The sequence below is a fragment of the Pelophylax lessonae genome, assembly GCF_965119305.1.
Source record: "Pelophylax lessonae genome assembly, chromosome: 2".
NCBI lineage: Eukaryota > Metazoa > Chordata > Amphibia > Anura > Ranidae > Pelophylax > Pelophylax lessonae.
The window spans coordinates 144,629,675-144,653,479 of record NC_138769.1 but is presented as its reverse complement, the minus strand read 5'-3'; the positions used below and the strand labels follow the sequence as shown (position 1 = coordinate 144,653,479).

Here is a 23,805-nt window from a genome sequence, read left to right as displayed (position 1 = left end):
ACAAGGAAGTAAGAAGGCTGAAATTTCTGACCCCTCCCCGTCTAATAGTGTTAGCTGCCTGGCTGCCAGGGTAATTTAGTAGCTTTAGTACTATCTCAGACACCCTGGAACAAGATGCTGTTTTTAGATTGTGCTTTGAACAATAAAGTTCATTACCAAATTGCTATTTGGTGTACAGCTGTTATTAGTTCTGATCTCAAGTGAATGCAGCTGGAGGCAAGCCATGAGGGAGGGAGCCAGCACCTAAGGTAAAGAAGTCGTAAGCAGGTTCATCATTTTGCTTATATTTAGCATGCCAGCAACAGCTGCCCGCATTGTTCTTAGCACAGGTTTCCTTTAAATAAAGACATGGCCATAACATTTTCTGTGAATAACACCAACTTTAATAAATGCACCCAAAGATAACTTTGCCTTCTTCAGAAAGCAGTGGATCTATAGACAAATGTCCACAGTTATACAGCCGTTCTGCAGTCCTGCTTTGTTGTCCTTAGTCCTGCAATCTGCTGCCAACAACTGACTTTATTACTTACATAGACGTGATCTAATTGGGATGGGACAGGAAACTTCTTTACAATTTCTATGACTTTTCCAAGGTAACGCATATTAATTCCTCTCTGATGCATAGCTTCAGCTAAGGTGGCTCCATCCATTGGAACTACATTATGGTCAAGGCAGTCCTTAATCTGTAAAACAGGATACATAATCACACACTGCCACATGGAGCACTTAGTGTATAAACACAAAGCTGTACCCACTAAATCAACATAAAATATGCCTGCCCTTTGTGTGTAGTCTTGTTAAAAAGAACACCCGTTATATTAACAAGACTTCATTTACTGACTTCACACCCAGAAGATTTAATCCACTTTATGGCCAGAGCAATTAGCCTTATTCCAAAATTGATTAAATTCATTATTTTCCTGAAAATTCTACGAACAATATCCCAATTACAATGTGAAAAAGGTTTGTGTGAAGTCTTTGCAAAATTATTTAAAAGAAAAAAAATCACATGCACATAAGTATTTACAGTCTTGACACTCAAAATTGAGCTCAGGTGCATCCTGTTTCCACTGATTATCCTTGAGATGTTTCTACAACTTGATTGGAGTCCACCTGTGGTAAAATCAGTTGACTGGACATGATTTGGGAAGGCACACACGTGTCTATATATGATCACACAGTTAACAGTGCATGTCAGAGCACAAAAGCCATGAAGTCCATGGAATTATCTGTGGTCCTCCGAGACAGGATTGTATAGAGGCACAGATCTGGGAAAGGGTACAGAAAACTTTCTGCAGCATTTAAGGTCCCAATGAGCACAGTGGCCTCAATCATCCATAAATGGAATTAGTTTGGAACCACCGGGATTCTTCCTAGAGCAGGCCACCCGGCCTAAATGAGCGATCGTGGGAGAAGAGCCTTAGTCAGTGAGGTGACCAAGAACCCAATGGTTACTCTAACAGAGCTCCAGCGTTTCTCTGTGGAGAGAGGAGAACCTTCCAGAAGAACAACCATCTCTGCAGCACTCCACCAATCAGGCCTGTATTGGGTGGCCAGAAAGAAGTCACTACTCAGTAAAAGGCACAACACAATTGAACATCTCTGGAGAGATCTAAAAATGGCTGTGCACCAATGCTCCCCATCCAACCTGATGGAGCTCGGGAGGTCCTGCAAAGAAGAATGGGAGAAACCATCTAAAAATTGGTGTGCTAAGCTTGTAGCATCATACTCAAAAAACTTGAGGCTGTAATTGGTGCCAAAGGTGTTTCAACAAAGTATTGAGCAAAGGCTGTAAATAGTTATGTATATGTGATATTTTTCATTCTTTATTTTCAATACATTTGCAAAGATTTCAAACAAACTTCTTTCCCGTTGTCATTATGGGGTATTGTTTGTAGAATTGTGAGGAAAATAATGAATTTAATGCATTTCGTAATAAGGCTGTAACATAATAAAAATTGGAAAAAGTGAAGCGCTGTGAATACTTTCCAAATGCACTGTAGCTATCAGCTGGAAACGTTAATCATTCAATAACCACTTAAGGACAGGAAGGTTTTATCCCCTTAAAGCGGAGTTCCGGGCACAGAAGTCATTTTTTAATAAACATACCCCCGGGACAGTCAGGGCTAGTACATTCCACAATGGCTAGCCTCTGATCTGTCCCGGTTCGCACTTACCTTTTAGAAGAAATACTTACTTATAAAATTTCTTCCACAGCGTTTCCATCTCTCTTGTGGGCAGCTGAAGCCGGCGTGGTCCTCTTCTGTGTCTTCTTCCGCGTCTTCTTGTCCCAGAATGCGCTTGCACCGGCCCCTCTCGTCACTTCCGGTGCGTCGCCCGGAAATGACGAGCGGGGCCGGTGTCGTCGCATTGATTCCTGGGAGCTATGACGTTCAGCTCCCAGGAATCATAGCGAGACAGGAAGTGACGGGGTGAGCCGCGGCGCCGAGGGAGGAAGTACTCTGAGGTGAGTATTTACGATCTTCAATTAAAAGGTTAGTAAACAAAAAAAATAACTATCCAATTCCTTTTCAGGTGAGGTCTACCTAGCGGAGGAGCACAAAAAAAAAATATTGTTTTTGTGCCCGGAACTCCGCTTTAATGACTAGGCCATTTTTCCGATATTTTTACTGACAATTGCGTGGCTGTTGCAAAGCTGTACCCAAATAAAATTGATGTCCTTTTTTTACCCACAATTAGAGCTTTCTTTTGGTGGTATTTTATCACCTCTGCGATTTTTTTTTTTTTTTTTGCGCTATAACATTTCTGAAAAAAAAACGTGACACTTTTGTGGGAGGGGGGATTAGCGACATTATGTACAGCAATCAGTGCTAAAAATAAAATATGCACTGTTACTGTACTGACACTGGCAGGTAAGGAGTTAACACCAGGGGCGATTGAATGGTTACATGTGTGTCTAGGGCAGGGGTGGGGAACCTTTTTTCTGCCAAGGGCCATTTAAATTTTTGTAAAATCATTAGGGGGCCGTACAAAATGTATGCATAAATGTAATAGGCATTGCTTTGCGGCAAAAAACGCTGTAAAAAAAATTGTGTGACTGAGGTCACAAAAGTGTGAAAGGGGCCTTCAGTAATCAAGGTATAGTGTGCCCCCTTTCAATGCAGACTGACCACAGCGTGCCCCCCTTTCAATGCGGAGTGACCACAGCGTGCCCCCTTTCAATGCGGAGTGACCACAGCGTGCCCCCTTTCAATGCGGAGTGAACACAGCGTGCCCCCTTTCAATGCAGAGTGAACACAGCGTGCCCCCTTTCAATGCAGAGTGAACACAGCGTGCCCCCTTTCAATGCAGAGTGAACACAGCGTGCCCCCTTTCAATGCAGAGTGAACACAGCGTGCCCCCTTTCAATGCAGAGTGAACACAGCGTGCCCCCTTTCAATGCAGAGTGACCACAGCGTGCCCCCTTTCAATGCAGAGTGACCACAGCGTGCCCCCTTTCAATGCAGAGTGAACACAGCGTGCCCCCTTTCAATGCAGAGTGAACACAGCGTGCCCCCTTTCAATGCAGAGTGAACACAGCGTGCCCCCTTTCAATGCAGAGTGACCACAGCGTGCCCCCTTTCAATGCAGAGTGACCACAGCGTGCCCCCTTTCAATGCAGAGTGACCACAGCGTGCCCCCTTTCAATGCGGAGTGACCACAGCGTGCCCCCTTTCAATGCAGAGTGACCACAGCGTGCCCCCTTTCAATGCAGAGTGAACACAGCGTGCCCCCTTTCAATGCAGAGTGAACACAGCGTGCCCCCTTTCAATGCAGAGTGAACACAGCGTGCCCCCTTTCAATGCAGAGTGAACACAGCGTGCCCCCTTTCAATGCAGAGTGACCACAGCGTGCCCCCTTTCAATGCAGAGTGAACACAGCGTGCCCCCTTTCAATGCGGAGTGACCACAGCGCGCCCCCTTTCAATGCGGAGTGACCACAGCGCGCCCCCTTTCAATGCGGAGTGACCACAGCGTGCCCCCTTTCAATGCGGAGTGACCACAGCGTGCCCCCTTTCAATGCGGAGTGACCACAGCGTGCCCCCTTTCAATGCGGAGTGACCAGAGCGTGCCCCCTTTCAATGCGGAGTGCCCAGAGCGTGCCCCCTTTCAATGCGGAGTGCCCAGAGCGTGCCCCCTTTCAATGCGGAGTGACCACAGCGTGCCCCCTTTCAATGCGGAGTGACCACAGCGTGCCCCCTTTCAATGCGGAGTGACCACAGCGTGCCCCCTTTCAATGCGGAGTGACCACAGCGTGCCCCCTTTCAATGCGGAGTGACCACAGCGTGCCCCCTTTCAATGCTGAGTGACCACAGCGTGCCCCCTTTCAATGCGGAGTGCCCAGAGCGTGCCCCCTTTCAATGCGGAGTGCCCAGAGCGTGCCCCCTTTCAATGCGGAGTGCCCAGAGCGTGCCCCCTTTCAATGCGGAGTGCCCACAGCGTGCCCCCTTTCAATGCGGAGTGCCCACAGCGTGCCCCCTTTCAATGCGGAGTGCCCCCTTTCAATGCGGAGTGCCCAGAGCGTGCCCCCTTTCAATGCAGAGTGCCCACAGCGTGCCCCCTTTCAATGCGGAGTGCCCAGAGCGTGCCCCCTTTCAATGCGGAGTGCCCAGAGCGTGCCCCCTTTCAATGCGGAGTGCCCACAGCGTGCCCCCTTTCAATGCAGAGTGCCCAGAGCGTGCCCCCTTTCAATGCGGAGTGCCCACAGCGTGCCCCCTTTCAATGCGGAGTGCCCAGAGCGTGCCCCCTTTCAATGCGGAGTGCCCAGAGCGTGCCCCCTTTCAATGCGGAGTGCCCAGAGCGTGCCCCCTTTCAATGCGGAGTGCCCAGAGCGTGCCCCCTTTCAATGCGGAGTGCCCAGAGCGTGCCCCCTTTCATTGCGGAGTGCCCACAGCGTGCCCCCTTTCAATGCGGAGTGCCCCCTTTCAATGCAGAGTGCCCAGAGCGTGCCCCTTTTAAAGCGGAGTGCCCAGAGCGTGCCCCCTTTCAATGCGGAGTGCCCACAGTGTGCCCCCTTTCAATGCAGAGGGATTGATCATAATGCAGTGAACAGCGTGCCAAGCCCCAGTGCACTTGACTTACCTGTTGTAGCGGCGGGCGGCTTCCTCCTTGGCCAATGACATGGCCGAGGAGGAGGCGGATCCGTGAGACAGTAGCGAATTTTCATTCGCTATTATCACACAAATGGGCGGGCTCGAGGCGCACTGCTCTGCACCTCGGGTCCACCCTTTTCGGAGATTCACAGTGTCAGAACTGAGCCATCGGCTCCTTCTGACACAGCGGCACAGGGGGGGGGTGGATCGCAACGATTGTGCGGGCCGGCCAGAAGGATGATGCGGGCCGCATGCGGCCCGCGGGCGGAGGTTCCCCACCCCTGGTCTAGGGAATGCTTTCTAACTGTGTGGGGGATGGGCTCACTGGATGATCACAGAGACCTGTGTACCTAAATAGGTCTGATGTGTTTACATCGGCAGACCGCCATTCTGCCTCCATGGGGAGCGATCATGGGTGCCCGGCTGACATCGTGGCCACCAGACCGCTGATTGGCTCCCCCTCTAGCCAATTGGCACGCCCCCACACTGACTGCTACACGAAGCGATGTACATGTACGTCGTTTCACATAACATAGCCAACCTGCCACAGTATATCTACGGCGGCTTGTCGGCAAGTGGTAATTTGTATATTTGGGTTTTATTCACCTCGCTACAATAAGGCCCCTTTCACACAGGGAGGACTGCGGCTGCTATCTGCTTGCTCATCAGGGGATCTGTCCGCCAGCTGATCCCCCACTGAGCAGGCAGATGACAGGTCCGTGTCTGCTCTGCTTATGCAGAGCAGACACAGGCCACTCTCCTCTATGGGCGGCCGGATATAAATGGACTGCCTGTCTGTTTACACCCGACTGACATCTGATCCGCTGGGTGGAGGGGGAAAAAGTCCCTATCCATTTCTTTTTTTGTGGATCAGATCGAATTGGATGTCCGTTTACACCCGCTGCTTCACAGAGGAGAATGGAGGTTCTGATTGGGTCGGCCTAAAAACCGGACAGGCGGACCCAATCGGAACATAGGTGTGAAAGGTAAAGGAAAATTTACCAAAATCGAAAAATTGAGAAAAAAATTTAGCCCTATGGCAAACAACCAGCTTCCTTTTGTTTTTCCATACGATAAAAGAAAACTGTGATTTGACCCATTGTCATTTTAATTTTCCAGCTTTTGAATAACTTATCCAAAATAAGAAAACAAAACACAATTTTTTAAAACTGTATTACGAGTGTCAATACGACCTTCACTGTTTTGTGATGACATTACAGAAGCACTTGCTTGCCATTTTAAAATGTAATCATAATGATGCAATGGACACCATGTACTAAAAGACAATCTTACCAAACATGGAATCTGACAGGTCAGCACAAAAGAGGCTGCATCCTTCAGCAACTGTTTCTGGTTCTGCACTTCTGCCTCTACACTCTCAGGAAAACGCACACCTGTAGTGAAAACACATGTGAGTGGCGTGTATTAGTTTGGAGTCTCCCATTCACTGCCCATTAAAATGCCTGTAAACATTAAATACATTTACCCCCTTACAGTAAAGTAAAATATTACAGGTCAACTGCAGTTCTGTAACCTAAACAGATGTATCTGGTCTTTGTTTAACAAGGAATTTCTTAGCTATTTCAAAGTACACCTGCATGGTCCTGAAACATACTAAACCAGTTTTAGATTAAGATAGGAGGCAGTGCCCTACATTTAAATTCATGTGTAAGGTATGGCAGAAAATGAAGGCTATCATACATTATGATGGTCTACCTGCGTTTACACCCTTGTGGGAGAACTCTAGACTGGAGGAAGTTCACTGTTGGTACATTTATGGTATCAGATATGTTGCTCAAATGTATACCCAACAAACTATAAGGTCCTATCAGAATCTGCGAGAGACATATCAGTTACCTACCGCTAGATTCTCAGTAGCTCCAGCTCAGGCATGCTTTGACATCCCAAATTCTGAAAATTAACCTTTCCTATCATAATATGCCATTACTTGCCACGGCTGGGAAAAACGGGGACTTATTTCATCCTTATATAAACAGATGCTGGAGAAATACCGGTCTACTAGTCTAACCCTTCCTAGATGTAAAGGGGGGGGGGGGGGGGGAACAGGATCTGGGCAAAATCTCAGATGAATCCTGGCTTACTATGTTCAAACAAGTGACAAAAATATCCCAATCTCCAACGCAGCGACTCCAATTATTTATCATACATAGGGTATATCGCACTCCCCCTTACTTAAACGGGGCTGTAGACCTACCCCTGACTGCCCCAAATGTCAGGGACATACAGAAGATTTTGTACACATGCTTTGGAGATGCTCCAAGCTGGTTTGATACTGGCGAGTGATTGTGAACACAATAAAGTATACCACATACAACTGAAACTTTCTCCAGTGATCTGCCTGCTGGGAGATATAGATGAGGAACAATTTTCTCCTTCGCTTAGAATGCCAGTGCAACAACTAATGTTTACGGCTCGTAAAACTATAGACATGAGTTAGATGTCCATAAACTTCCCACATTTGAAGACTGAATATAACAAGTTAATATTACCCTACTGAGAGAAAAGCAAATATATAAAAAGTGGTAATCCCAATCGGTTTTCTAAGCTCTGGGATCCCTGGATGGAGGTGCCGGGCTTGGCTCCTTTCTCCCTAGTTTCCTTAAGGTTATTGCAGTGATCGCTAGTCCTATATTAGGACTAGGTATTATAATACCCAGGTATTTAATTTACTTTATAAATATAATGACGTGAAGATTTTAATGAGCAATATTTACATTGGTTACTTGGCAATGAGAATGAGATGCAACACTGTTCTCTTGTTTTTCTAATGTTTTAATTTCTTATGCTTTGTAATAACGACATTATGCGGATATCTTTACTGGAGGTGGGTGAGATGTGTTTGACTGTTTTCCTTCCCTGTATGAACAGCCAGCTATTACTTTTTTGAGATGTCACTGATCTGTCTAACATACAGCTGGAAGATTTATATGCTTACTGCTGTCCATCACCTACTTTGTTGTATTAGCCCGGTTTTTCTTTTCTTTTATTTATGCTTTTTTGTGCGTGTTTTATACAAATTTGGAAATAATTCAATAAAATGTACTTGTCAAAAAAGATAGAAGGCAGCATCCAATATCGGAGGATCACACCACACGTCATAAGTGACTCGGTCGTGCTCTTGAAGCCCACAAATACGAGCAGCTACCAGGTTCATAATACACACCATCATCCCAAAAATGCAGGGCTTTTGGAACACAAATGGCAGTAGGAAACTGGAGGGTTCTTCTATGGTGCTATGTATTTACATAGGCCTGCTTGGGGCTCCTAAAGCAAAGCAGAGGCATTTTGAAGTTACTGAGCACAATCTGCAGGGAATGGATAGTCCCACTGCCAACCTAACAATGTTAACACTTTTTGGACAATACTGGTACCCTTAAAAATAAGGCTTACTTTAGCCATTTACACTTTTGCCATTACACTAGAGTAGCTTTGAGTGATGCCACGCAATTTGCTACAGAAAAGTTGCACCAAAAGCAGTACTAGATCATTGCATTATAAAGGACTTAACAGTTGGCCCTTTGGGCAATTTTTACTTATAAATGTTCAGGATTATTCAATACCTGGCGAAAAGATGTCTGGGTTGAAGCGAATGTCAAATGATGTTTCACTGATGGAGCCAACAGCCTGACACGCTTTGCAAATTACTTCTCGACTCTTCAAATCAACTAGAAACAAGATAAACATTCATATTTATATATAAAACACTGCTTGCTGCAATTTTGGTGCATATTTGGTCAGTTAAAAAAATGCACCTCCCCATTAAAATGCGGCAGAAATGCACCCATTGTTCTTTAGGCAGTTTTTTGAGTCACATGACCTATGAAAAATGCAATGCAGCCGATATATCAGTGCATTCCTTTTAACCACTTACCGCAAACCATCGTCACTGTACGTCGGCTGACTTTAAGTGGTTGAACGGGGTGATGCCTGCAGCTAGAGGCATCACCTGGTACCGTTTTTTAGAGCCAGCGGTCGGCTTTCCGGCAGTAACGACCGTCCCGCTGGGAGACCCGAGTAACCAGCCGGTGTGCCTGCCGGTTGGATGGAGTCCCGATCAAAGCCGGATGCGGCTTCGATCGGGTATCAGATGACGTAACTCAGAGGCGGCGTCGGGTTACTCGGCTGCTAAAGGCGCCAAATTTAAAAAGGGAGTATATTCAAAAATGCAGTTTTTGGCGTTTTGAATACATGGAAGTGTAGTGGAGGGGTCTAGGGTCTTTTAGACCACCGATCCCGCCATAAAGAGTACTGGTCACTGCCTATTGCTGTCACAAGGGATGTTTACATTGCTTGTGACAGCAATAAAAGTGATCAGATTTTTTTTTTTTTTTTTAAAACCCAAGCTAAAATTAAAAAAATAAATAGGAAGGGAAAAAAATTTTTTTAGCCGCCCCCGTGAACTCGCGCACGAAAAAACTTATACGGAAGCCGCGCTTGCATATGAAATCACTGTTCAAACCACGTGAGGTATCGCCGCGATAGCCAGAGCGAGAGCAATAATTAAAAAAAAAAAACTACTAACTCTAAACTGGTAACGGTTAAAAATTTTAAAAAGCGTCGCCTATGGAGATTTTTATTGACCGTAGTTTGTCGGCATTCCGTGGGTGTGCACAATTTTAAACCGTAACATGTTAGGTATCTATTTACTCGACGTGACATCTTTCGCAATATACAAAAAAAAAAAAAAAAGGGGCAAACTTTACCGTTTCTTTTTTTTAAATGCAGTGAAATGTAAGATTTCATAATTTTTCCAAACAAATGGCGTTTGAAAGACCGCTGCGCAAGTACCATGTGACAAAAAATATTGCAATGATTGCCATTTTATTCTCCAGAGTCTTTGCTAAAAAAAATATATATATATATATATATATATATATATATATATATATATATATATATATATATATAATGTTTGGGGGTTCCAAGTAGTTTTCTAGCAAAAAAACGGAATTTTTGTAAAATCTTACCTGTAAAATTCCTTTCTCCGAGTCCTCCGACAGTCGCCGCCTCTTCATATTCGTCACATATGGGGTATTAGACTTTGCTCCGAAGGAGTAGCTAGGCAACAGAATATGTTAACAATAAAGCTTTAACATATCCCACCCTCAAGAGGTGGTCCCCTCAGTCAATACCCTCCTACTTCCTGCAACCATATCTCAGTTTCAGTGGAATAGCAGTAGAGTATACAACCAAACCCCAAAAGAGAGGCGGGGGCGGCGACTGTCGGAGGACTCAGAGAAAGGAATTTTACAGGTAAGATTTTACAAAAATTCCGTTTTCTCTTACGTCCTCCGACAGTCGCCGCCTCTTCATATTCGTCACATATGGGGACGTCCCAAAGCAGTGCAAACATGAGGGGTGGGAAACGCATCCGCGCCGAAAGGCAACGCAGTCTCCACATCAAAGAAAGGAACCTTACCAAAGGAAGGAAACCAGCTGGGCAACAGCAAAAATAAGTGCTCAACAGGAGCAACAACCCAGGAAAAGACAAAAAAACCAGGGGATACAAAACTTATCCCAACAGCCAGGAGTCCCCAACAAGGGACCCTAGGGAACAGCCGCACTAAGAACCTTGCGGCCAAAGGAAGCATCCGCCGATGCCTGAACATCTACTTTGTAGAATTTTGTGAAAGTGTGCACGGTCGACCAAGTCGCCGCCTTACACACCTGGGCTACAGAAGCCCCATGACGACAGGCCCAGGACGTACTCAGAGATCTAGTAGAGTGCGCCTTCACAGGCACAGGGGGAACCTTCCCCTGCAAAGCATAGGCCTGTTCAATGGTCTGCCTGATCCATTTGGCGATGGTAGAGGCCGAAGCCGCCATGCCCTTCCGAGGACCCTCTGGAAGAACAAACAAGGAGTCCGTCTTTCGAAAAGACTCAGTCGATTTAAGGTAAACCCTTATCGCCCGAACAACATCCAGAGAGTGCAATCTCACCTCCTTTGGATGTTTAGGCTTCGTGCACAACGAAGGCAAGACAATATCCTCATTAAGATGGAATTCCGAAACTCGTTTCGGCAGAAAAGAAGGATTAGGTCGCAAGACCACCTTATCCAAATGAATAACCAGGTACGGAGACTTGCAGGACAAAGCCGCCAGTTCCGACACTCTGCGAGCCGAAGTGATCGCCACCAAAAAGGCGACCTTTTTGGACAACATAGACAACGAGATCTCCCTGATCTGTTCAAAAGGAGCACGTTGTAACACAGAGAGAACGAGATTCAAGTCCCAAGGGGGCAGAGGATCCCGCCTCGGGGGAACCAGATGCCGCACACCCTGAACAAAGGTGCCAACCAAAGGGTTGGAAGCCACGGGACGTTGAAACAGAACGGCCAGAGCAGACACCTGACCCTTTATCGTAGCCAGCGCCAAACGCTGATCAACACCCGTTTGAAGGAAAGACAGCACACGGGACACCGAGTACGTGCGGGGTGAAAACCCCCTGGACTCACACCAGGCAAAATAGGCCTTCCAAGTACGGTAATAAACCTTCCCCGAGGAAGACTTCCTTGCGTTGATTAAAGTATGAACGACCTCCGGAGAGAGACCCCTCTCCTTCAGGACCTCGGTCTCAACAGCCAGGCCGTCAAAGCCAGCGACTGTAAAGCAGGATGGTATATCGGTCCTTGAGACAGTAGATCGTCTCGAAGAGGCAGACGCCACGGGGCGTCGACCGCCAGATTCACGAGGTCTGCGTACCAGGACCGGCGAGGCCAGTCCGGTGCCACAAGAATCACCGTGTTGCGTTCCGAGTGTAACTTGCGAAGGAACCTGGACAGCAACTGAATCGGTGGAAACGCGTACATCAGCCTGTACTGATGCCACGGGGCCACTAACGCGTCCGACGCGTCTGCCCGAGGGTCGCGCGTCCTTGCCACGAACCTCTTCACCTTGTTGTTGAGGCGAGACGCGAACAGGTCCACATCTGGAAGACCCCACTTCGCGCACAACGTCTGGAAGACAGCCGGATGGAGAGACCATTCCCCCTGATCCAGGGTCTGGCGACTCAGATAGTCCGCCTGCCAGTTCTCCACTCCCGGAATGTGAACCGCCGTTATCGCCGGGACATGAGTCTCGGCCCAAGACAGAATGTCGGCCACTTCTCGAGCCGCTCGGGCACTCCTGGTGCCCCCTTGGTGGTTGATGTAGGCCACCGCCGTGGCATTGTCCGTCTGCACCCGAACCGGGCAACCCTGCAGCCGGTCCGTCCAGCGATGAAGACAGAGCCTTATCGCACGCAATTCCAGAATGTTGATCGGAAGGGAAGACTCCCCCTCCGACCAAGTCCCCTGAGCGGACAGAACGCCCAGAACTCCACCCCAGCCCGACAGGCTGGCATCCGTGGTGATTACCGTCCACGAGATCGGACGAAACGACTTGCCCCCCGACACCAACGGGGACTGGAGCCACCACAGAAGGTTTTCCCTGGTGCGAAGACTCAACGAGATTTGAAGATCCAGAGATTGAGGTCGCCCGTCCCACCTGGACAGGATCTCCGCTTGGAGACCCCGCGTGTGAAACTGTGCGAAAGGAATCGCCTCGAAGGCCGAGACCATCAATCCCAGACATCTCATACACGTCCGCAGAGACGAGTTCGGAACGTCCCTGAGGGACCTGACTTCCTCCCGGAGAGTCCTGAGTTTGTCTTCCGGCAGGAAGACCTTCGCCTGCACCGAGTCCAGTATCATTCCCAGATAGGGGAGACGAACCGACGGACTCAGTGTCGACTTTGGAAAATTTATCGTCCAACCAAACTCCTGCAGAGTTTGCATTGTGACAGACAGGTCCTCCTCCAGACCCTGTCTGGTCGCAGACCGAACCAGAATGTCGTCCAGATACCCCAGGACAGAAATGCCCTGGGCCCTCAATAATGCCAGAACCGGTGCAAGCACCTTGGTGAAGACCCGCGGAGCCGAGGCGAGACCAAAGGGCAACGCCACGAACTGGTAGTGATCCTCCGCAATGGCAAATCGAAGGTACCTCTGATGACCCTCGAATATGGGGATGTGAAGGTACGCATCCTTCAAATCGATGGAGGCCATGAATTCCCCCGGAACCAGGGCAGCCACCACCGACCGCAGGGATTCCATGCGGAACTTGCGAACCCGCACAGAGCGGTTCAGAGCCTTCAAGTCCAGAATCGGACGAACCTTGCCCTCCTTTCTGGGCACGGTGAACAGATTGGAATAAAACCCCCGAAACCTGTCCCGATGAGGCACCGGAACCACCACTCCCTGAGCCCTCAGGTCCCGCACCGCCAGGTGCAGGTCCCGCAGGCGCTCTGGAGACAGTTGAAGATTTGAGGGAAAAAATCTGCTCTCTGGCCGAGAGAGAAACTCGATCTTGTAACCAGATCGAACGATTTCCAGAACCCATCTGTCCCGCACACGGGCCAACCAGGGCTGAAGAAAACCGAGCAAGCGTCCCCCCACTCCAAAACTGGGTGAGGGCGCCCCTTCAGGCCGAACTGTTATGGGCTGCAGGTCCGGATTGGCCGGACTTCTGTTTCCCAGACCAGGGCTTCTTCTGAGAGCCTTGACCTTTGAACGGTTTGCCCTTGTAGTGCGGCCGAAAGGCACGAAAGGACCCCTGAGGGGGGCCGAAAAATTTGCATGCTTCTTCCCAGAAGCCCCCTTAGCCTTGGGGAAATGGGGCAAGAGAGTGCTCTTACCCCCGGTGATCCCCTTAATCAACACATCCAGGGACTCCCCAAAAAGGCGAGACCCATCATAAGGCAGATTGGCTAAGGTCTTACGTGAAGATTGGTCCACCGACCAACATTTTAACCAAACCAGGCGGCGAGACAACACCGCCACGCTGTGCACACGTGCAGCCAACGGAATCAGGTCCAGGTCCGCATCACACAGATACATGACACCCTGGTGGATCTGATCCACCATATCCAGGGTCGCCGCCGAGGCCGAATCGGCCACTAGAACGCGCCTAAGCATCTGCGTCCAACTTGCGATCGCCTGGGCCGCCATGAGAGAAGCAAACAGAGCCTTAAGCATAGAACCCGTAACAGAATAAGTATGACGGGCAAGAGACTCCAGTCTCCTATCCGTGGCATCACGGAAAACAGGGGAACCCTCTGCAGGAATCGCAGTGGCTTTGTTCAAAACCGCAATTGCATGATCCACTGGTGGAGGCACACACCACCGTTCATCAGTGGCAGGCGAAAAAGGATAACGCAGCCTGAATTTACTTGGTACCGCAAAAGGTTTGCGCAGATCGCGCCATTGATCCTTAACAGCGCGCTGAAAATCAGCATTGCAGGGAAAAACCTGCGGCGTCCTGCGTTTTCTCTGCGTCCCATAAGCCGCCAAGGCAGCGGGGGGACACACTTCGTCCTGCAAACGCAGCGTTTGCTTAATGGAAGCAATCAACTCATCCATGATTGCAAGCTCTTCAGGCGAGCCAGGGGGAGAATTATCGACCCCCTCAACTTCAGCCTCCACCTCAGACCCCACTAGATCAAGAGAGGAGCGGGACCCCGATAAGGAGGCCCCTGCCAGAACAGCCCCATCACCTTCACCCTCAGAATCAGAGGACAGAGCAACTCTGGGCCTTTTAGTAGATTGAGCAGCCACCAGCATTTGCACCTGAGCAGCAAGGCCAGCCACAATAGTGGCTAAATCCCCCCCTGGGGGGGAAACAGCGGTCCCCTGGCTTTCCACCAATACTGTAGGAAATTTGCCCTCCTGAGAATCCATTGCCCCTGTAATGCCAGACAACCAAGGGTTAACTGCCCCTTTTTAGCAAGCGCGGCAAGCGCAGCCCACCGCACCACACTCAAGCACAATGAGACCCCCACAGGGAATATGCAAACTGAACACAGGCAATGGATAGCAAGAACAGAAGGATAAAACCTGAGGAGACCCTCGCCGCTGCTGCTGCCTCGATCGGTGTTCCTGGAGAGAGGAAGTGATGCTGCCAGGGCGCTCTATGTAAGCCTATGGAGGCTACAAGAAAATGGCCGCCATGCATGTAAACCATGCGGCCGGAGCGGGTGCAGGCAAAATGGCGTCGTTTGGCGCCGAAAACGCCGCTCCACAGTGCATTAAAACACACATTACATTCCAATATAAGAATACATGTTAGATCGCCGCAGCGATCGCTGTATATGCCCAAACATGGCAAAAAAACATGCCCCACAGCACACAGCTTCCCACACTGCCCAGCCTGACACACACAGTGTCATACAGCTCCCCCCCCCCCTTGCAGCCCACAGCATGCAGCCGAGAGATAGGGAGACAAGCAGTGTGAATAGAGGCAGGTTACACAGTCCCAGACTGACACCCCCCCAGACAGACAGGTCCCCACAAATACACTTACCTCACATGGCGTGGGGGACCCGCACAGGCGAACAAGCCGCTGCACATGAGGCAGGGAGAGTCGCAATTCAAGACGCACAAAATGGGGGTTAAGAAACCGCACAGCGTCCAGTGAGGTAGCCACCTCACCAATCATCCCTGCACCGAACAGGGATGGGTCGTTCACTATGCCAGGAGCGTTACCTGGCTGAACGCTCGATGGCAGACTGGGAAGCCACTGACCCACGACCTGCGACCAGGGGGATCAGCCCGAGACCCAGTCCGCATGATCCTCTTCGTCCGAAGAACTAACTAACGCTGACAAAATAACAGCTAATTAAAGGTAGAGAGAAAAACTCAAACAAAATATTAAAAAGAAGAAAGAGTCTGGGACAGAAAGTCCCAGCACAGAGAGAGCCAGCCACTCCTGACAAGCTAGACATTAAAACTGAGATATGGTTGCAGGAAGTAGGAGGGTATTGACTGAGGGGACCACCCCTTGAGGGTGGGATATGTTAAAGCTTTATTGTTGACATATTCTGTTGCCTAGCTACTCCTTCGGAGCAAAGTCTAATACCCCATATGTGACGAATATGAAGAGGCGGCGACTGTCGGAGGACGTAAGAGAAATACTGATTTTATCTTGTGAACAAAATGTGTCAAAAATGTGCTCAGTCCTTAATTGGTTAAATAGGTCTCCTTAAACAAAAGAAAACATAAAAAGATATAAAACCCCAATTCCAAAAACGCTGGCACGCGGTGTAAAAATGTACATAAACAGAATGCAATGATTTGAAAATCTCATAAATCCATATTTTATTCACAATAGAAAGCATACCAAATGTTTGTATGTTTGCATGTAGACAATTTTTAGACCGCGCTTTTCACAGATTGGTAATTCTCTGCTCATCTTAAGGGCAGGTTTACACTGGTGCGATGCAGGAAACCCTGCGAACCCAGTGTGGGTTTCCGGCAATGCACCTGAATTGCCGGTGGTTCACACTGCTCTCTGTAAACCGCTGCAGTCGTCAATACAAAGTTAAAGACACCTACAGATTGGTTCGCAGATCTGGTGCGGACAAAAAGAAAGGGTCCTGCACGAGTTTGGTCTGAATGCAATGCAAATTCAGCCAGCAATGTGGTGTGAATCACATGCAATGTCTGGCATCGCACCCAGTGTGAACAGGCCCTTACTTCGTAGACACCCAGGCACTCTAAGATACTCTTTTTATACCCAGTCACGTTACTGACCTGTTGCCAATGAACCTAATTAGTTGTAAAATGTTCTTCCAGCTCTTCCTTGTTAGTACCACTGTGCCAATTTTGTGTTTCCCTTTCCCATCTTTTTTTTTTTTTTGAGACATGTTGCTGCCAATAACTGCAAATTTGCCTTATTTTTTACTTTCTTACATTTTCTCTGTTTGAACATATGATGCATTTTTTATTGCAAATCATTACATTATTTTTATGTAGATTTGAAATATAATTTTTTTTTTTGGGGAATTGGGGTTAAAGTTTGATGTCTTGTACTCTACCTTTACGGTGGAATTCTTCATCTTGAATTTAGATTTGGCACCGAGGTCTAAAATTAACATTAAAGGATCATGTTTTGCCATAGGAAGCTGATAGGTTACAGCTGCCTCCACTTTCCTTTTCCAAAATGTACTCTATATCAACTCATATACTGAAAGCCTATAAAAGGTTTCTACCTGCTTCGTTGTTGGAAGCCATAGTCTCAGCTAGCTCTTTGACTTGGGATTCGCCATCTATACTGTCCCCCATCTTGTCCTCAGACAGGCAGCTTTCCTGAGGCTCAGTTTTGGCAGATGAATCGGATGAGATTGCAGGACCTCCATTTTCTAGGGAACCAATATTCTCCTGTGAGGAGCTCTTCTGCTGCATCAGCTGCATGGCAGCCAACTTCATAAACAGGAGGTATCTGAAACAGAATCACAACAAACCATCAGTACAATAGTTAGTTCTTCAACCTAGATCCATTGGGCCCAAAACAGTATACCATCGATAGATGAATTCTTGATATTTTTTTTTTATAGAAACCAGTCCTGAGATAAATACCTTCCCTCTTCTAATGCACTCATTTGATCTATGCGACAGCCAATAAAACTGGAGAGGCCTACAGTTGGAGCCTCCATAGTTCTCTCAATACATTTCCCCTTGCATCTACTCGATCCTCCAGCTCCACCCCTTCCCAAGTCCACCCAATCGTACAACTATCCCATCAACTCTTTACCACTCCCAGAGCCCAAAGCCTAAAGGCCACCACAAAAAGTAAGCAAAAGGTGTTACACAAAGTATGAACTACTGCATATTCCCCCAATGTTGTATTTGACTATAACTGTTAAAACATTGTTTACACCGTAAATTGTTCAGCTTTTATTTACAATGGACTCACTGTTGTTTGATGTAAAACTGTCAAAAAAAAAAAAAAAAAAAAGCCTGCTGGTTACATTATCAAATACCTACTAGTGCTTGCCAGCGGCAGCTTCAATAATGCTGCATGTAGACCTACAAAAGAGGTCCTGAGCAATGCAGTATATCCCTTACACCAGGGGTGTCAGACTCAATTTCTTTGCAGACTGTATCAGCATTAAGGTTGCCATCAAGGGGCCTGTAAGACAATATAAATGTATCTACTCTTGATCATTTTATTACTTGTGTCTACATTTGATTATTACTGGTTTTAGTACTAACTTTTGGCTTAAGCTATGAAGCGTAGGTGCAGACAGGCACCGACACCACTCACACTCCTGTAGCAGATGATGCAAGTCTGATAAGCAGGGTCGCACATTGCTAGTATCATCCACAAGAAATGTTATTAGAGACTGCTCAGATAGAACACTTATGGCATGGGGTTTTATCTGAGCAGTCTCCAATCAAGTTTCTCATCAACTGGCATAGCGCCATCTACCAGGCAGTTTATTCAAAATGTTAGAATTCACAGTACATATCTGGCCAAATGCAAAAAAAATCTGCATAGGTGTCCTGGCCGCTGGAGGTGCTCACAACAGGGCTGGAGGAGAAGTTCTGGAACCCCGTAGATATAGGGCAGAAGTGATGTCAGCCTGGGGGGATGCAAATCGCACCGCAAAATATCGGTTTCGGTATCGGGAGTACCGGTACTTGTACAAATACTTGGTATCGATATCGGTATACCCATAGTCTGATTAGGCAGACTTAAAACAATGCACGCCTTATGTGGCTTACTTTGAAATCTATTTAATCTGAGCAGTTGTCCAAAAAATTTTCTCTGAAGTTCATTGATAGACGTAGCTCCTTATCTTCATGACTCATAGGGTTATGCTCCTCCTAGGAATAGGCACCAAGCAGGAACAAAACAACTACGTCTATAGGGGCTGTCCTAAAAAAAACCCAAAAAAACCCCATACCTCAGAAGTAGAGGGGCGGGTGCTGAGTGTTGATGAACTTCAGAGAAAAGGATTTTACGGTTGTTTCTTACAAAAATCCAGTTCTCTCTATCATTCATCGACAGACGCAGCTCCTTATCTTCATGACTCATAGGGATGTCCCAAAGCAGTATAATCATGAGGGGTGGGAAACAAAGCAGAAACAAAACGCAAGTCCCCAATGGCTAAACTTAGCCAACCATGTAACATGGAGCTCCACCAGGAACAACTGGAGCTCACCTGGAAAAAATTGAACCCTCAAAGAGAAACTAGAGTTCTCTTTTAAACTGCAGCCCGCAAAATCCCTGCGGCCAAAAGAAGCATTTGCTGATGCAAACACATCTACCTTGTAGAATTTTGTGAATGTATGCACAGACGACCAACTTGCCGCCGTGCAAACTTGTAGCACAGAACGCCTGATGGCAAAAAGCCCCAAAAGGCACTCAGCGCTCTCGTAGAATGAGCCTTCCCTGGGAAAGGAGGAACCTGACCCCCCAGTGAATAGGCCTGTACCCCCGTCTGCCTAATCCATCTCGAAATGGTCACAGCAGACGCAGCTAAGCCCTTACAAGGTCCATAAGCAAGGACAAAAAGAGCATCTGATTTTCTAAAGGACTCCGTGGTCTCTAAATCCTGATCGCCCGAAAAAACACAAGGCATACTCCTTAGGATGCTGAGGTTTAGGGCAAAGTGAAGGCAACACAATGTCTTCATTCAGATGAAAATCAGAAACCACCTTAGGAAGGAATGACTGATTAGGTCGAAGTACCACCTTATCCCTGTGTACCACCAGATAAGGTGAGCGGCAAGACAATGCCACCAATTCAGATACCCTGCGGGCAGAAGTGATCGCTATCAAGAAGGCAACCTTCTGAGACAAAGAAAGCAACAAAATCTCACAGATTTTTTCAAAATGAAGCTTTTGAAGAACAGATGACACCAGATTTAGATCCCATGGAGGTAACAGGGATTGCTTCAGAGGAGCCATATGGCGCACTCCGTGGAAAAAAGTCCGGACTAGGACATGCGTGGCCAACTGGCTTTAAAAATATATAGCCAAAGCTGAAACTTGGCATTTGATAGTACCCAAAGCCAACCGCTGTCCAAACCCTTTCTGCAAAAAGGCCAAAACCCTAGCAATCGAAATCAAGCAAGGGTGCACCTTCAGCGATTCACACCATGAAATGTAAGATTTTCACGTACGATGGTAGATCTTCCTAGAAGTTGACTTTGTAGCCTTCAAGAGTGTAGGAATCAGTCAGAAAGACCCCTAACTCTCAACACCTGACTTTCAACAGCCATGCCGTTGAAGCCAGTGACTGTAAAGCAGGATGGAAGATCGGACCTTGAGACCTGGATGAAACTACGCACCAGGGAATGGGTGGCCAATGGCCTCTGGAAAAAAATTTTGATCAACTCCCCGTTGAAGGAAGGCCAAGATCTGAGCCACCTTCGAGGGTGGGTCCCAAGGGACTCACACCACGCAATGTACAACTTCCACGGATGATAAATCTTCCTGGGAGTCGCCTTCCTCACTTTCAGCAAAGTGGGAATCACTGAGGCAGATAAACCCCTGTCCTTCAGCACCTGGCTTTCAACAGCCAAGCCGTCAAAGCCAGCCACTGTAAAGCAGGCTGGAAGATAGGCCCTTGAGAGAGCAGATTCACCCTGAGAGGAAGTCTCCACGGGGCGTCTGCGACAAGCCTGACAAGGTCGGGGTACCAGGTGCGACGAGGCCAGTCCGGAGGCACAAGAATGACCGGAATCCCTTCCCCCTCTATCCTGCGAAGAAGTCTCGGCAGCAACTTGAAAGGAGGAAAGGCATATATCAGCCGGGACTGGCCCCAGGGAGCCACCAGTGCATCTGCCAGAGGGTCCCGGGTGTGGGCCACAAACCTCTGTATCTTTCTGTTGATTCAAGACGCCAACAGATCCACATCCGGAGTGCCCCAACGAAGGCACAACTGCTGAAACACCTTCGGATGCTGAGGTAATCCGCCTGCCAATTTTCCACCCCCGGAATGTGGACCGCGGAGAGAGTCGGAACATGTCGCTCCGCCTAACATAGAATGTCCGCCACTTCCAGGGCCGCAAGGACAATCTTGGTGCCCCTTTGGTGATTGATGTAAGCCATGGCCGTGGCATTGTCCGATTGAATGCGCTCAGGACAACCCTTCAGACGGTCGGTCCAGTGCATCAGGCAAAGCCGGAGTGCTCTCAGCTCCAGGACATTTATCAGCAATCGAGATTCCTCCAGGGACCAGACTCCCTAAGCCGAGTCCTGATTGAGGAACCCCCCCCCCCCCCGGACAGACTCGCATCCGTGGTGACAACTGTCCAGTATATAGGGAGAAAGGAGTTCACCGACTGAAGCATTGGGGACCGAAGCCACCAGACCAGGGACTCTGGTCCTGTGGCTTAACAGAATCCAGAGAATTCGGGTGTTTATTCCACTTGAGAAGAATTTCCCTTTGAAGAACCCTCGTGTGGAACTGAGCAAAGGGGACCGCCTTGAAGGAAGACATCAGTCCCAGTACTCTCACACAGGTCCACAGAGATGGCCGGTGCTTGGACATCAACAAACTAACCACTGACTGGATCTTCTGGAGTTTTTTCAGAGGAAGAAACACCCTGGCAGAGGATGAGTCCAAGGTCAGACCCAGATAGACCAGACTCATGGAAGGGGTCAGAGACGACTTTTGAAGGTTCGCGATCCAACCAAACTCCTCCAGAGTACGCATGGTGACCCCCAAGTTTTCCGTCAGCAACACGGGGGACTCCGCATGGAGAATCAGATCATCCAGGTAGCCCAGGACCGATATCCCCCTTTGTCGCAACAGTGCCAGGAACGGGGCCAACACCTTTGTGAAGACCCGAGGAGCGGAGGCGAGACCAAAGGGTAACGCCACAAACTGATAGTGATCTTTTCCCACGGCAAAACTGAGAAACCATTGGTGAGCAGCACAGATTGGAATGTGAAGGTAGGCATCCTTGAGGTCTATGGAGGCCAGGAAGTCACCCCGGATGTAGGGAGGCCACCACCATGCGAATAGTTTCCATCTGGAACTATTGAGCACACACGAACACATTCAGTGCCTTCAGGTCCAGGATCGGCCGCACCTTGCCCTCCTTCTTGGGAACCGTGAACAGTTGGAATAAAACCCGTGAAAGCGTTCTGCGTGCGGAACAGACACTATCACTCCTTGCTGTAGCAAGTCCTGCATTGCCCCGTACAGTGCTCGCAAGCGATCTGGTGATAGGCGGACATTGGAAGGGAAAAACCTGACCGGTGGAACAGATCGAAACTCGATCTTGTATCCGGACAGCACAACCTCCTGGACCCATTGGTCCGGGATCCGGGCCAGCCACATGTTCCGAGAACCGGCAAAGGCGTCCCACCACCCCAGTCACGGGTGAGGGCGCACCATCAGGCCGATGGGGCCTTGTCCGCAGGTCTGGCGGAACCGGACTTGTTTCCCAGCCCAGGGATGCTTGGAAGCCTCAAAGGGCTTAGCCTTATCGGCTGCCCCTGAAGGACGAGAATACTTTCTGTGCGCTGAAAAGGACTGACCCCGCCTACGGCAAGAGTCCCAACCCCTGGAAGCCTGCGGGAGAAAGGTACTCTTACCCCCCCTTAACACCTTTAATAATGTCGTCCAGGGTAGCCCCAAACAGACGGTCCCCCTGAAAGGGGAGTTCCATCAAGGCCTTCTTAGAAGTCTGATCCGCAGACCAACACTTCAGCCAGAGCATACGCCTCATGACCACCACCGAAAATGACAGACGACCCAAAAGGGAAGCAAAATGTCCAGCGTAGCATCGCAAGCATTCTGCAGCGCCTGCACCATCTGGTCCAACAGTTCTCCAAATTCAGGAGGGACAGGCTGGCCCTCCACGTCATGGCGAAACAGCTTCGCTCATTCAGTCACCATTTGGGTGACAAGGGCTGAAGCAAAGGCAGGCCAGAGTGCAGTCCCCGCCATAGCGTACATGTTGCGGGTCACAGCCTCCGCCTTCCTATCCTCTGGGTCCTTAAAGGACGGGGAATCTTCCACTGGAATAATGGTAGCCTTGTTAAGTCTGGAGACCGAGGGATCCACCTTAGGTGGCACCGACCACTTCTTCACCAGAGACTCCTCAAAAGGGTAGCGCCTGGCAAACCGCCTAGACACTCCGGGAGAACGTGTCCGCCACTCCCATTCTTTGGCAAGTAGGCCAGCAAAATAAGTGTGGAAGGGAAACTACTTTTCCACCCTCGGAGGCTTATGGGTGAGGAAGGCAACCCGCACCCCAGCAGTGACGACCGGGTTTTAGGGTTTTGCGCACCGAAACAACCAGTGCGTCCACCCGCGCCTTATCCTGCGCAGCAGAAGAGGCAGAAAGCTCATGCTCACTATCAGAGGAGGCACCTCGCAGAGTACCCGGCCCGCCCCGGGGGAACCCGCGCCTGTGGTGGCTGGGTCAGACTCAGAGTCCGAAACATCAGAGGAGACAGGGGTAGGGGGGGTAGTTTCTGCGCACCCCGCCCTCTAAAGGCCACCTCCACCTAGGACTCAAAAGCTTCCAGGACTGCTGAAATCGCACCAGTGGACAGTTGTGACCCGGAGGGCCCTGCGGCCTCCGTGAGGGGATCAGGTGGGGACACATGGTCGGATGGGTCCATGTTGCACTAATAGGACCTGCCAGCAAACTTTGAAAATAATTACATTAAAAACCAACAAAACGCAGGGAGAACGCAGAGCATTGTGGGAAATGTAGTGTCTATTACTTCCTGTATACACAGCAGACGGTCTGCACAACACAAGCGGCCATTTCAAATGTAGCCATGAGGAGATGTGAAGGACATCTTTGAAAGTGTTTCATAGACCTTCCTACAGAAGTCACTATCCCTGCATCGTGATTGTGTTGTTGGTTTTTAATGCATTATCCTTAATCGCTAAACGTCTACTTT

General features: G+C 48.7%; 1 protein-coding gene across 2 annotated transcripts in view; it reads right to left on the bottom strand.

Moving 5' to 3' along the window:
* The window catches only part of CLUH (clustered mitochondria homolog), a 256,366-nt gene that overhangs the window by 90,916 nt on the left and 141,645 nt on the right, over positions 1-23,805 (bottom strand). For both annotated transcript variants that reach the window (XM_082246213.1, XM_082246212.1), the window contains exons 11-14: positions 17,139-17,368; positions 8,674-8,778; positions 6,386-6,486; positions 531-683 (exon numbers count right to left, since the gene is read on the bottom strand). In XM_082246213.1, the coding sequence (XP_082102339.1) occupies positions 531-683; positions 6,386-6,486; positions 8,674-8,778; positions 17,139-17,368 (589 nt within the window). The remainder of the gene's footprint in view (positions 1-530; positions 684-6,385; positions 6,487-8,673; positions 8,779-17,138; positions 17,369-23,805) is intronic.